This window comes from Cherax quadricarinatus, chromosome 61 (genome assembly GCF_038502225.1).
Source record: "Cherax quadricarinatus isolate ZL_2023a chromosome 61, ASM3850222v1, whole genome shotgun sequence".
Taxonomy (NCBI): domain Eukaryota; kingdom Metazoa; phylum Arthropoda; class Malacostraca; order Decapoda; family Parastacidae; genus Cherax; species Cherax quadricarinatus.
Window position 1 is genome coordinate 16,808,881 of NC_091352.1, and position 15,813 is coordinate 16,824,693.

At 40.9% G+C, this 15,813-nt stretch overlaps 1 protein-coding gene across 7 annotated transcripts in view; it reads right to left on the bottom strand.

Annotated features, from left to right (window-relative positions):
* The window catches only part of LOC128699302 (serine/arginine-rich splicing factor 6), a 227,318-nt gene that overhangs the window by 104,517 nt on the left and 106,988 nt on the right, over positions 1-15,813 (bottom strand). For all 7 annotated transcript variants that reach the window (XM_070098266.1, XM_053791909.2, XM_070098265.1 and 4 more), the window contains one exon: positions 7,962-8,031. In XM_070098266.1, coding sequence (XP_069954367.1) covers positions 7,962-8,031 — 70 coding nt within the window. The remainder of the gene's footprint in view (positions 1-7,961; positions 8,032-15,813) is intronic.

Genomic DNA, 15,813 nt, shown 5'->3' on the forward strand with positions numbered 1-15,813 from the left:
CCACAAAACATTGCACCTCCCTCCACTTTGCACAAATGTCCTTAAACACTGAAGAAGGCACCTTCTTCCCTCTCTCTACCTCCTCCTCCAAAGCAATGTCCTCAGCTGCAGTCTGTTGCTGTTCGAGTTGAAGGTCTTGCAGCTCTTCAGTGGTTAGCTCTTCCCTATGGTCCTCCACCAGCTCTTCCACATCCAACCCCATGGACTTCCGCAAAGACACAATAGATTCCACAACAGGCAGAGGGTCGACAGGGTCAGCCTCAAACCCTTCAAAATCGTTCTCTTGGACACAGTCTGGCCACAAATTTCTCCAAGCAGAGTTCAAAGTCCCGGAAGTCACTTCCTGCCAAGCCTTACCTATAAGGATTATTCAGTGGAGGATACTGAAGTGATCCCTCCAGCAGAGGCTGGTTCAGCCTCTGCTGGCCTGAAAATCACTAACAGCAGCACTCATTCCAGGCATTTTCTTTATGAGATCCGCATGTAACTGCCTTGCCTTTTCACAAATGATCGACTCCACAACACTATCTCACGCTGACTGTTTTTCGTTGATCCACACCAACAACAACTCCATATCTTCCACTGTTTGTGATCTCTGTTTCGTTAGCACATTCACCCCTTTCACAACTTTAGCTTCCTTGATTTCTACTCTCTCTTTGCCAGGATGGAGAAGATTGTTGATTTCGACTTCCCATACATCCTGGAAAGGTCGGCTAAACGTATGCCACTTTCGTGTTTTTCTACAGTATCTTTCTTTATTTATATTGTGTTTCTCACTTTTTTTTATCAAAGAGCTGGCACTAGAAACTTTCTTTGGGCCCATGCTAGCTTATTTTGCAGTCACAATTAAAAAACAAGCACGAAAGACAAGGATCACGAAATGTTTTGGAATGCGTGAAGTAATGCTCACTCAACCAGTGACAGAGGCAGACTGAGAGGTGTAGTGCTGGCATCCCCCGGGAGGCCGGATGGGCAGACACGTATAATATGTCTGATTACTGGAGCAAGGTCCGATATCCGAAACAAAATTTCGCACAAAAAAAAAAAAAAAAAAAAAAAAAAAAAAAAAAAAAAAAAAAAAAAAAAAAAAAAAAGTACTAAAACCGAAACGTCCGATAACTGGAGCATGTGAAAACTGGGGTTTCACTGTACAGTGGACCCCCGCATACCGTTAGCATCACATAACGTTAAATCCGCATACCGCTACATTTTATCGCTAAGATTTTGCCTCGCATACCGCAAAAAAACCCGCTCAACGCTGTTCGTCCGAGACGCATCTAATGTGCGCCCTTAGCCAGTCTCACATGTTCCGCCGGTGGCATTGTTTACCAGCCAGCCTCCGCGGTAACATCCAAGCATACAATCGGAACATTTCGTATTATTACAGTGTTTCTGGTGATTTTATCTACAAAAATAAGTGACCATGCTCCCCAAGAAAGCTTCTAGTGCCAACCCTACAGGAATAAGGGTGAGAATTACTATAGAGATGAAGAAAGAGATCATTGATAAGTATGAAAGTGGGGTGCGTGTCTCCGAGCTGGCCAGGTTGTATAGTAAACCCCAATCAACCATCGCTACTATTGTGGGCAACAAAAAGGCAATCAAGGAAGCTGTTCTTGCCAAAAGTTTAACTGTGTTTTCGAAACAGAGATCGCAAGTGATGGAAGATGTTGAGAGACTGTTATTGGTGTGGATAAATGAAAAACAGATAGCAGGAGATAGCATCTCTCAAGTGATCATAAGTGAAAAGGCTAGGAAGTTGCATCAGGATTTAATTAAAAAAATGCCTGCAACTAGTGATGATGTGAGTGAATTTAAGGCCAGCAAAGGTTGGTTTGAGAGATTTAAGAATCGTAGTGGCATACATAGTGTGATAAGGCATGGTGAGGCTGCCAGTTCGGACCACAAAGCAGCTGAAAAATATGTGCAGGAATTCAAGGAATACATAGAAACTGAAGGACTGAAACCTGAACAAGTGTTTAATTGTGATGAAACAGGCCTGTTTTGGAAGAAAATGCCAAGCAGGACCTACATTACTGAGGAGGAAAAGGCACTCCCAGGACATAAGCCTATGAAAGACAGGCTTACTCTGTTGATGTGTTCCAATGCTAGTGGTGATTGCAAAGTGAAGCCTTTATTAGTGTATCACTCTGAAACTCCCAGACCGTTCAGGCAAAAGAATGTCCTCAAGGAAAATTTGTGTGTGCTGTGGAGGGCAAACAGTAAGGCATGGGTCGTGATGAATGGTTTGGAAAACCGACAAGTTGAAGATTGAGACACTTATGCAGCATATGGGAATCTTTATTCAGGAAACGTTTCGCCACACAGTGGCGTCATGAGTCCAATACAAAGAGGAAGGCGAAAGGAGAAGAGGAGTATGAGGTAATCAGTCCCTCAACCTGGAGTCGATGTGTTCAGTCCATCAATCTTGTAGAATGTACAGCATAGGGCCGTAGACGTGGCTTATATACTGTAGTGAGGTGACGTGAAGCAGGTGGAGGCGGGGTCATAGTGGTACCATCCACTAGTCGAAGTAGGTCTTCGTCCAAAGGTTGAACAAGTGTTGAAGAATTCTTTGTAACAAGATCCCAAACCATTCATCACAACTGTCAAGACACTGCAGCATCATGGGATCTTGTTACAAAGAATTCTTCAACACTTGTTCAACCTTTGGACGAAGACCTACTTCGACTAGTGGATGGTACCACTATGACCCCGCCTCCACCTGCTTCACCTCACCTCACTACAGTATATAAGCCACATCTACGGCCCTATGCTGTACATTCTACAAGATTGATGGACTGAACACATCGACTCCAGGTTGAGGGACTGATTACCTCATACTCCTCCTCTCCTTACGCCTTCCTCTTTGTATTGGACTGATGAAGCCACTGTGTGGCGAAACGTTTCCTGAATAAAGATTCCCATATGCTGCATAAGTGTCTCAGTCTTCAAGGCATGGGTCACTAAGGACTTTTTCTATGACTGGTTACACCATGCATTTGCCCCCAATGTGAAAGATTACCTAACTGAAAAGAAATTAGAACTTAAGTGCCTCCTGGTGTTAGACAATGCCCCTGGTCATCCTACAGACGTGGCAGAGCGACTTTATGGGGACATGAAATTCATTAACATCAAGTTTTTGCCTCCTAATACCACTCCTCTCCTGCAGCCCATGGACCAGCAGGTTATTGCAAACTTCAAAAAACTGTACACAAAAGCTCTGTTTGAAAGGTGCTTTGTAGTGACCTCAGAAACTCAACTGACTCTAAGAGAGTTTTGGAGAGATCACTTTAATATCCTCAATTGTGTAAACCTTATAGGTAAGGCTTGGGAGGGAGTGACTAAGAGGACCTTGAACTCTGCTTGGAAGAAACTGTGGCCAGAATGTGTAGACAAAAGGGATTTTGAAGGGTTTGAGGCTAACCCTGAGAATCCTATGCCAGTTGAGGAATCCATTATGGCATTGGGAAAGTCCTTGGGGTTGGAGGTTAGTGGGGATGATGTGGAAGAGTTGGTGGAGGAGGACAATGAAGAACTAACCACTGATGAGCTGATAGATCAACTTCAACAGCAAGAGGCCAGACCTGAGGAAACTGGTTCGAAGGAGGGGAGATAGAAATTGAAGAAATTGCCTACTACAAAGATTAAGGAAATCTGTGCAATGTGGCTGAAAGTGCAAACCTTTATGGATGAAAATCACCCTCACACAGCTATTGCAAGCCGTGCTGGTGACTATTACACTGACAATGTTGTGAAACACTTTAGGGAAGTCATAAAGGAACGAGAGGTACAGGCCACTATGGACAGATATGTTGTGCGACAGAAGTCCAGTGACTCTGAAGCTGGTCCTAGTGGTATTAAAAGAAGAAGGGAAGTAACCCCAGAAAAGGACTTGACACCTCAAGTCTTAATGGAAGGGGATTCCCCTTCTAAACACTAAGACTCTCCCCTCCTCCCATCCCATCAATCATCACCAGATCTTCAATAAAAGTAAGTGTCATGTAATTGTGCATGCCTTTTTCAGTTTGTGTGTATTAAAATTAATATTTCATGTGGTAAAAATATTTTTTTTTTCATACTTTGGGGTGTCTTGCACGGATTAATTTGATTTCCATTATTTCTTATGGGGAAAATTCATTCGCATAATGATAATTTCGCATAACAATGAGCTCTCTTGCACGGATTAATATCGCTATGCGGGGATCCACTGTATATGACCTATTGCCAAGTCTCTTGCTATACTTAGCTCAGTTTGAGGCCCCCACTATCATTTCCCCCTGGTTTTCCAGATTTATCTATTACACCCTATAGAATAGTTTCTCCAACTTCAGCACTTAGGTCCCCACAATTATTTTCTCTGTTCACAAATCACTGAACACTACTGTAGTACCTCCCAAAATCAATTGTAATCTCTATCTCACAATCAATAAATTTCTCTTCATTATATATATATTTTTTTTTCAACAAGTCGGCCATCTCCCACTGAGGCAGGGTGACCCAAAAGAAAGAAAATCCCCAAAAAGAAAATACTCTAATCATCATTCAACACTCTCACCTCACTCATACATAATCACTGTTTTTGCAGAGATGTCCAGATACAACAGTTTAGAAGCATATATAAAGATATATAACATACCCCTCCAAACTGCCAATATCCCAAACCCCCTCCTTTAAAGTGCAGGCACTGTACTTCCCATTTCCAGTACTCAAATCTGGCTACATAAAAATAATCTGTTTCTCTGAATCCCTCCACTAAGTATTACCCTGCTCATACTCCAACAGCTTGTCAGCTCTCAAAAGCCATTCGTCTCCATTCACTCCTATCTAACACACTCATGCACGCTTGCTGGAAGTCCAAGCCCCCTTGCCCACAAAACCTCCTTCACCACCTCCCTCCAACCTATTTGAGAACCACCCCTACCCCGCCTTCCTTTTCGTACAGATTTATACACTCAAGTCATTCTACTTTGGTCCATTCTCTCTAAATGACCAAACCACCTCAACAACCCCTCTTCAGCCCTCTGACTAATACTTTTATTAACTCCACAGCTTCTCCTAATTTCCACACTCCGAATTCTCTGCATAATATTTACACCACACATTGCCCTTAGACAGGACATCTCCACTGCCTCCAGCCGCCTCCTGCTGCAGCATTTACAATCTAAGCTTCACATCCATATAAGAGTGTTGGTACCACTATACTTTCGTACATTCCCTTCTATGCCTCCATGGACAACGTTTTTTTGTCTCCACAGATACCTCAACACATCACTCACCTTTTTTCCTTAATCAATTCAACGATTAACCTCATCCTTCATAAACCCATCTGCTGACACGTCAATTCCCAAATATCTGAAAACAATCACTTCTTCCATACTCCCTCTCTCCAATGTGATATTCAATTTTTCGTTATCTTAATCGTTTGATACCCTTACCTTACTCTTATCTATGTTCACTTTCAACTTTCTAACTTTACACACCCTCCCAAACTTGCCCACTAACCTTTGCAACTTTTCTTTAGAATCTCTCATAAGCACAGTATTATCAGCAAAATATAACTGTCAACTCCCATTTTGTACTTGATTCCCCATAATTTAATCCCACCCCTCTCCCCAACACCCTAGCATTTACTTCTTTCACATCTATAAATATATTAAACAACCATGGTGACATTACTCATACCTAAGACCTACTTTTAGTGAATGCATTAATGTGTGTACTGTTTGTGAGGCTGGCCTTCTAAATGCGAGTAGCCATTTTGTTTATTGCATGCATTAATGTGTGTTCTGTTTGTGAGACTGGCCTTCCAAATGGGAGTAGAATGAAATTAGTCCTGTAGTACCCCTGGCTACAAATGTACTTGCATCAGGAGTGGCTGATCCAGTGTATTTACTGGGTGCCTCATTTCTGTAGCATGGTGGTCAAGTGGGTTAGGGCTTGGTTCCCTGGAGCTGGGCTAAACGTCCTGGGTTAGATTCCCAGCTGGTCGCAGTATTGTTAGTTGCTCAAAATCACTTTGTTCTGTGGATACACTAATCTCTCTCTTTATCTCTCTCCCTCTGTATATCTACCTCTTTGTGTCTTGACATTTATCTAATTATAAACATACTTTCCAGCATAATGTTTCTGTATGTGTACAAGCTTTCCACAAAATTAGAAAGCATATTATCTCCACCTAGGCTCTGGATTTACAATGGTTGGAAAAATGCTGGTTTCAGCAACTTGACACTGAGCAGTGTTAGCACAGATGAACAGTCCTGGCAATATTTATGCTCCCAGAGTTTCTGGCATTTTTTGTTTTTGCTTATTTTTGGTTAAAAATCTTTATTATTAATAAAAATTCTGCAACTTTCACTGGTTTTGGATAACTTATGACAGATTTTCCATATTATTCCTTCAAGAAATATCATATTTATTACAAAAGCAGAGGTTATAAAATTCTAGCAAAATCTGCAGGTATACAAACTGACAACTACAGCGAAACAAATCTTTACAGGCTGAGGACTACAGGATATTCATTTCCTCAAATGAGGCATGACATGATTTTTATATATCATAGTAATATTTAGGAAATTTAAGTTGAAGTTCCAACTAGACAAACAGAAGACAATTTTAAGCTCATCAAAGCAAAGTGCAGGACAAATTTTTCTCTCTCCCAAAGAATAATGAACCCAGAGAACAGTGTAACTTCTAAAGCCATTGAAGCAAAGACTATACTGTGGTTCAATTATTATTATTCACTTTACTTTCACATACAGCACTATACTTGCCTTCAAAATCGATAATTTTTTTTATTCTAGTAATAACCCTTGATCTTTATGAACTCTCATTCCCCCCACAACATGTCAAAATTTTGAAGAAATAACAGAACATATATAAATAATAACTTATGCAGCACAGGATACGAACGTCAAGAAAAAGCTGCCCAAAGGCGCAGGAAAATAGTCAACGTACAGGGAATGAGAGAGATAATAAAAATACAGTATACATGTACTATACAACACATTAATAACGTTTTCAAGACTTTAAACTTTACATAAGTTATGAGCATTACCAAATAAGCATTCATCTTGGCAGATTTGACTTGCCTTGACCATGAATAAAATTTTCCAGTGGGGACGATAATCAGAACGAAACATCAGCATTACCAGTGAAGCATTATTTCAGTAGTCAAGGCATTCAGGGATATTAATACATGAAATGTTGCTTTTGGCAACAAAACTAACCGAGTCTGAAGTTCTATTTTTTCTTTAACACCTCATAACCTCAAATACTTGAGTAGAAAGAAGTTAAACACTAGTAAGAGTTTTATATAAAAATTCAAACATGTCACTAAAACTCTGAGAACACACAAAAATAATAAAATTTTGGCTGTATATGGTGTAAATATATACTATAAATAACATGTGCACAGTTTAAACTTAGAATTGTGATAGTAAAAGTCATTACATAGTCTTATTTCAACTGGGTATATATTTTACAAGAACTATATATCAAAACTTGTAGTGTTGAGCATGAAAAAAACGTCATTTCCCTAAAGTTTGCAGCCACTTATGAAGAGCAGATGAAGCAACAAACCTACAAAAACCTGACCCAGTGATGGCACAAGTCCACAAACTGTCCCTACTCTCACAATTATCTGCACCAAAACTACATACAGTAAACATATACCCAATGTCTTTCTGTAACCTTAAACAAATTTTAAAACAAAACAAAATCTAGAAGCATCATATTTCTGCTTATATCACAGTTTAATAAAACATAAGAAAAACTTTACATTTAACTACTCTTGATTTATAAGGCCAATAAAACTTTACTTTTAAAAGGTGACAGAAGAAATGAGGTATCAAAGTAATGGTGCAGTGTAGCAATGCAGTCATCCCCAACAAAGACAAACATTAAAGAATAAAAACTATGACCAAGGCCTGTTATAGGTTATTCTCTGGTTCTCCACTAACCTGCCATGACACTCGACTTGACAAATTCTCCACTATCAAGCGGTAGTCAGTTCGTGTTGGTAGTCCATATCTGTAAAAAGATACTACATTTAAGAGTTTTGCAATGAATTTCAGCTAGTTCATGCATATACAGTACTGATAAGAAGGAAAATTTTCTGAATAGTACAATATGCTATAATGATGTATACGATAAAAATTAGTCATGGATAGCCTACCTACACAAATTAACGAAATATAAAGATCCATAAAGATTAATACAAATTTTTGTTAAATAGGTATGTATGTACTGCTTGTATGTCCTGTACCTCTAAACATGGGATCAATCAGAATTTGAAATGTCTGAAAACATTTACATAGCACATTTGATAAATTGAAGAAAGGGGAAACATTACACCACTCCCTTTCATGCCTCCAACTGCATTCCCACCTGCTCATGATAAATTTTTTTTTTGTATCTATTTCTACTGTTTGCTCCAAAGGTTCACCACCTTTCGAGGCAGCTCTACTAATTTTCTTCTTGTACTCCACCATGGCCAGACATTACAGAGGCACAGGCAGGCAAAGTCCCCTCCATGTGCATTAGGCCTCTTTTTGTTTAACGGTAGACCTAGCTGTGTTTATAAACTCATGCCCTTGCATCCCTCCGATGCCACACCAGATGCCTCATGGAAGCATACAATATGATTACTCTCTAATCTGTTATCACTCCATTTCTGACATTTTTATTGCCCTGTCATGTTTGGATATTAATCAAGGTATGAAAAAAGAAATCTAGTGTAGATGAATGAGCCAAGTAGTAGTTTAAGTATAAAATTATGCTGCTAGTGAAGAAAAAGAAGGGTAACAGGAATGTATACAGGTGGTGGAAGTGTGGTTGATGCAGCCAAGGCCTATGGGGTGAAGGAATGAATAATCTGTTAAATTCAAGACAATGAGAAGATAAGAACTAGTGTGATGAGTAACTGAAACTGTGACTTGTTGAAAAAATGTGAAAGCACCCAATACGTACAGCTAAATAAAACTGAAAAAAATGCCGAATGACTGGAGCCACTTAATTTTTTCTTGTGATTTGTAAGAAAGCCTCATCTTACTATACAATGGTGAGCGAGCAGGAAGAAAATCCTGCAAACAAATGCACTTTTAGTCATGGTTTAATAGTGTCAGAGCGTGCAATAAGCTTCATAAGGTAAAGTTCAGTGGAGAACCCAGCCATCCACTTCATCCAACCCAGCCAACTCATCTGTAGCCCAGTAGTGCCACACTTGACCTCTCCACTGACATCAAGCAGCTTAAGCAACAACCAGAATTGTACAGTAAGTGTATTCACATTGTTTAATTTTCATCGAGCTATGCTACATTAATCCTTTAAGGGCGTGTCCTGTTGTACTATGGCTTTGAAGCGTAGGTCAGTCCCACAGCAGTACACCATGAGCTCAGCTCACTAAGGTAAGTTATGAACAGTAAATCTGGGTCTAGATATAAGCAAAAGGGTCTATGCAGTAAGTGTGCACCACATAAAAAAAATCCTGCAGCAAGCAGTGCATAATGAAGGGAGAAAACTGACTGTTTTTGGTTTAAAACAGCAACTTTGTGGTGTATTTTTGTATTTTTTCATGGTTGTATTCTCGGTTTCTTGGTCTCACTTGATAAAATGGAAGATATATTACAGAAATAGAGATGATTTTGTTTTCAGGAATGAAAGGAGCTTGAAACTGAGCTCAAAGTAGAAGAAATCTTTGATTTTTGCTGATATTCCAGAGCACAGAAATTACATCACTCATCCAATGTACGTCCAACTGTGTCCAAAAATGTGCTTCCATTATTTTTACAATTATTACAATAATGCAGCAGTGTGCATAACAGTAACTACATACTATATTTGTGTGAATAAAAATTCAAAATGGAAAGCAAGTGTAATGAAGGAAAGGCCTGGGGACATAACTAATGAACAGAGGAAATTTTTTTTTTAGTACTGTACCAAGAATATTTACATTATTTATTCTGAATGCTATTTTTAAACGTGGCAATTTTTGAACTGTGTGAAATTGGCCCAATTACTGAATTCTGATCACTTTATTAAGTTGCTGAAATAAGTAAATGAGTAGTTTATTGTATTCAGTTGATAGAATAAAAGGAATACTAGCGAAAAAGCTGTGTTTGGTTGACCGGAACAATGGTGTGGCCAAAAATAGGGCTTCAAGTGGGCAAAATCACAGGTGCGTAAATATTGATGTGACCGCTATCTCTGCAAGAGTGTAATTCCATAAGCTGTCTATTAAATTTTGTACTTTTGGTTTCATTACCTCATTTCACAAGCAAAAATAATTGGGGTGGGGGGGGGGGGGGTACCCTGAGAGCAATTCTCAAAACAGGGGTTCCAACCTTGAAAGGGTTAAACCATCCTGCATCATACTATAACAACAAGCACCTAACATGCATGCCTTTTAAAATCTTCGTAGTTTGAATATTATTTTAGGTAAATTGAATATTTAAAAGAAAAGCAGTTTTTTTTTTTTCATATGGTATGGACTGCAACTCGATATTTCCTACCAGTTCATTCTACCTATTGTGTTTTCACGTATAGCATCGTTTTTTCTGGAATATAACTTGCATAAAAGGTGGTAGCTACTTGCTGGTTGGTTGAAAAGTAAAGTAACTTGAAACCATTTCTGTGGCCTTCAGCCACATAGAAATGAAGAAATGAAACATTATTCAGATGACACTAACTCACATACATATGCTATCACCTCGCACAACAGTGTATTTACCGCATCTCCTAGGAAAATGACAGGATGGATAATGAGAACTTTCAAAACTAGGGATGCCAAGCCCATGATGATCCTCTTCAAATCGCTTGTTCTCTCTAGGCTGGAATACTGCTGTACACTAACTGCCCCCTTCAAGGCAGACAAAATTGCTGACCTGGAGAGTGTGCAAAGAACTTTCATGGCACACATTAAGTATGATAAGGCACCTAAATTACGGGGAACGGTTGAAGGCCCTTTATCTGTATTCCCTAGAGAGCAGGCAAGAGAGATACATGATAATGTACACCTGGAAAATCCTAGAGGGATTAGTACCAAACTTGCACATGAAAATCACTCCCCATGAAAGCAAAAGACTCGGCAGGAGATGCAACATTTCCCACAATGAAAAGCAGGGGCGCCACGAGTACACTGAGAGACAACACAATAAGTGTGCGGAGCCCCAAGCCTGTTCAATTGCCCCCCAGCATACATAAGGGGAATTACCAATAGACCCCTGGCTATCTTCAAGAAGGCACTGGACAAGCACCTAAAGTCAGTACCTGACCAACCAGACTGTGGTTTGTAAATCAGTTTGTGTGCAGCCAGAAGTAACAGCCTGGTTGATCACACCCTGATCTACCATGAGGCCTGGTCTCAGACCGAGCCATGGGGGCATTGACCTCCAAATCCCTCTCCAGATAATCCAGGTAAACCTGCACTCGCGCATGCATGCACGCACGCACGCACATGCACACACACACATGCACACACACACATGCACACACACGCACACACACACACACACACACACACACACACACACACACACACACACACACACACACACACACACGCACGCATGCATGCATGTGACATACAGTGGACCCCCGCATAACGATGGCATCACATAGCGATTAATCCGCATACCGCTTGCTTTAATCGCAAAAATTTTGCCGCGCATACCGATTAAAAACCCGCTCACCGATTTTCGTCCGAGACGCGTCCAATGTGCGCCCTCAGCCAGCCTCACATGTGCCGCCCGTGCCATTGTTTACCAGCCAGCCTCCGCGGTAACATCCAAGCATACAATCGGAATATTTCGTATTATTACAGTGTTTTCGGTGCTGTTTCTGGAAAATAAGTGACCATGGGCCCCAAGAAAGCTTCTAGTGCCAACCGTACACCAATAAGGGTGAGAATTCCAATAGAAATGAAGAAAGAGATCATTGATAAGTATGAAAGTGGAGTGCGTATCGCCGACCTAGTCAAATTGTACAAGAAACCCCAATCAACCATCGCTACTATTGTGGGCACCAGAAAGACAATCAAGGAAGCTGTTCTTGCCAAAGGTTTAACTGTGTTTTCGAAACAAAGATCGCAAGTGATGGAAGATGTTGAGAGACTCTTATTGGTGTGGATAAATGAAAAACAGCTAGCAGGAGATAGCGTCTCTCAAGCGATCATATGTGAAAAGGCTAGGAAGTTGCATGAGGATTTAATTAAAAAAATGCCTGCAACTAGTGCTGATGTGAGTGAATTTAAGGCCAGCAAAGGTTGGTTTGAGAGATTTAAGAAGCGTAGTGGCATCCATAGTGTGATAAGGCATGGTGAGGCTGCCAGTTCGGACCACAAAGCGGCTGAAAAATATGTGCAGGAATTCAAGGAGTACATAGACAGTGAAGGACTGAAACCTGAACAAGTGTTTAATTGTGATGAAACAGGCCTGTTCTGGAAGAAAATGCCAAGCAGGACCTACATTACTCAGGAGGAAAAGGCACTCCCAGGACATAAGCCTATGAAAGACAGGCTTACTTTGTTGATGTGTGCCAATGCTAGTGGTGATTGCAAAGTTAAGCCTTTATTAGTGTATCACTCTGAAACTCCCAGAGCGTTCAGGCAAAAGAATGTCCTCAAGGATAATTTGTGTGTGCTGTGGAGGGCAAACAGTAAGGCATGGGTCACTAGGGACTTTTTCTATAACTGGTTACACCATGCATTTGCCCCCAATGTGAAAGATTACCTAACTGAAAAGAAATTAGACCTTAAGTGCCTCCTGGTGTTAGACAATGCCCCTGGTCATCCTACAGACGTGGCAGAGCGACTTTATGGGGACATGAGCTTCATTAAGGTGAAGTTTTTGCCTCCTAATACCACTCCTCTCCTGCAGCCCATGGACCAGCAGGTTATTGCAAACTTCAAAAAACTGTACACAAAAGCTCTGTTTGAAAGGTGCTTTGTAGTGACCTCAGAAACTCAACTGACTCTAAGAGAGTTTTGGAGAGATCACTTTAATATCCTCAATTGTATAAACCTTATAGGTAAGGCTTGGGAGGGAGTGACTAAGAAGACCTTGAACTCTGCTTGGAAGAAACTGTGGCCAGAATGTGTAGACAAAAGGGATTTTGAAGGGTTTGAGGCTAACCCTGAGAGGAGTATACCAGTTGAGGAATCAATTGTGGCATTGGGGAAGTCCTTGGGGTTGGAGGTTAGTGGGGAGGATGTGGAAGAGTTGGTGGAGGAGGACAATGAAGAACTAACCACTGATGAGCTGATAGATCAACTTCAACAGCAAGAGGCCAGACCTGAGGAAACTGGTTCAGAGGAGGGGAGAGAGAAATTGAAGAAGTTGCCTACTACAAAGATTAAAGAAATCTGTGCAAAGTGGCTTGAAGTGCAAACCTTCATGGATGAAAATCACCCTCACACAGCTATTGCAAGCCGTGCTGGTGACTATTACACTGACAATGTTGTGAAACACTTTAGGGAAGTCATAAAGGAACGAGAGGTACAGGCCACTATGGACAGATATCTTGTGCGAAAGAAGTCCTGAAGCTGGCCCTAGTGGCATTAAAAGAAGAAGGGAAGTAACCCCAGAAAAGGACTTGCCACCTCAAGTCTTAATGGAAGGGGATTCCCCTTCTAAACACTAACACTCTCTCTCCCCTCCTCCCATCCCATCAATCATCACCAGATCTTCAATAAAAGTAAGTGTCATGTAAGTGTGCATGCCTTTTTCAGTTTGTGTGTATTAAAATTAACATTTCATGTGGTAAAAAAATTTTTTTTTCATACTTTTGGGTGTCTTGCACGGATTAATTTTATTTCCATTATTTCTTATGGGGAAAATTCATTCACATACTGATTATTTCGCATAACAATTACTCCTCTTGCACGGATTAAAATCGTTAACCGGGGGTCCACTGTACTTGTAACTGGTTTCAGTGGTTTTTCTTGTCCTAACAGCCCAGCCTAAGGTCATGCTTCCTAGTTGACTAATTAGTCAACTAGGATGCTGCTGCTGTCAACAGCCCATTGGCCAACACAGCAATCAAAGCCTGGCTGATCTGGCATTTGAAGGTAATGGCCCAGGCTCATTTTGAAAGCATCTACCTTTGTTCAGGCAATATTTCTGATATCTGTTAGAACTAGGCTTAAATTCTGAGCCATGGATGTTGACAATGTTCTCAAGCTGTGCCTATGGTGCTCCTGCTTTAATTTTATTATTATAATCAAATAAAGTACTAAACCAACAAGGGTCAGGCAGAGCTGTGAGGCAGAAAATAGTACCAGGTAAATAAACACATAATTGGAAAGGGGCTCAGAAGTGAGGGAAGAAAAGGGCTGGAAGGGGCGCAAGAGGCTATACGTCAAAGTTCGTGTAGTAAAGCAGTTGCTGACAAAAGGTCAAAGTGATTGTAAGTCAAAGGCAGGGCTGTCAGCAAAGAGGGAAGATAAAGAAAGAAGAGTAGGGTGGTGGCGATGGTGGAGGTAAATTCTGCGAGCTCGCTGGTAAACTGGACAATCCACAAGAAAGTGATGAACCAAAACAGGGACCCGGCAAATCTCACAGAGAGGAATAGGGTGTCGCTCCATGAGATACCCATGGATGAGTACTATGGCCAGTGCAGAGACGGGAGAGTGTAGTCTCCTGAGTACAACAAAGGTGGTAAGAAGACGGCCACAAACGCAAACGTGGTTTAATAGAATGTAATTTGTTATGGTGCATACATGACCACCTTTGTTGCCATCGGTTGTGAAGACAGGTAGAGATGACAGTAAAATAGTCCCTGAAAGGAATACCTCTACAGGAAACCGAAAGATCACATACCTCTAAACACGCAGCAGTGTCTGCCTGTTCATTGCCCTGCACATCAATGTGTCAAGGGGCCCAACAGAAAATGACAAGTTTGTTTCTGCTAGCTATACAATGCAACCAAAGGTGAATATGAAGGACCACAGGATGAGGGGAATCAAATTGTTTAATGGCTCGTAAAACACCGTGGGAATCTGAAAAGATCACAAATGCCGAAGGAGACATATAGTGGAACCTCAAAAATCGAAAGTATCACATATCAAACGTTTCGAAAATAAGACAATTTTTTCAGACAAACTGTGTCCCTATTATCGAATGCGCCCCTATTTTCAGACCGCCGGGTACGGGACCTGTCCACTGGCCCGCTCTGTCCGCGTCCCTGCGCAGGCGCCGTGAGCAGTCTAGCTTTGTTTATGCTTGAGTGAACACTAACTTGCGATCTCATTCACACATTTTACAATTATTTAATTGTGTTTAGTGCTTGTGGGGCTGTGAAATAAGCTGCCATGGGCCCAAAGAAACTTGCTAGAGGTACCCCTGTGGTAAAGAAAGTGAGAAACACCATAGATGTGAAGAAGGAAATAATACAGAAGTATGAGATTGGAGTGAGACTTGTTGAGCTTGCCAGGATGTACAGAGGACTGTGGACAGTTATTTTGTGAGACAGAAACAGACGACTGTGGACAGTTATTTTGTGAGAAACAGACGACTGTAGACAGTTATTTTGTGAGACAGAAACAGACGACTGTGGAGTTATTTTGTGAGAAACAGACAACTGTGGACAGTTATTTTGTGAGACAGACGACTGTGGAGTTATTTTGCGAGACAAACAGACGATTGTGGACAGTTATTTTGTGAGAAACAGACGACTGTGGATAGTTATTTTGTGAGACAGAAACAGAGGACAGTAGACAGTTATTTTATGAGACTGGGGTCCAATGACTCTCAAGCTGGTCCTAGTGGCATTAAAATACAGAGAAGGGAAGCAATCCCAGAGAGGGCTATGATACCA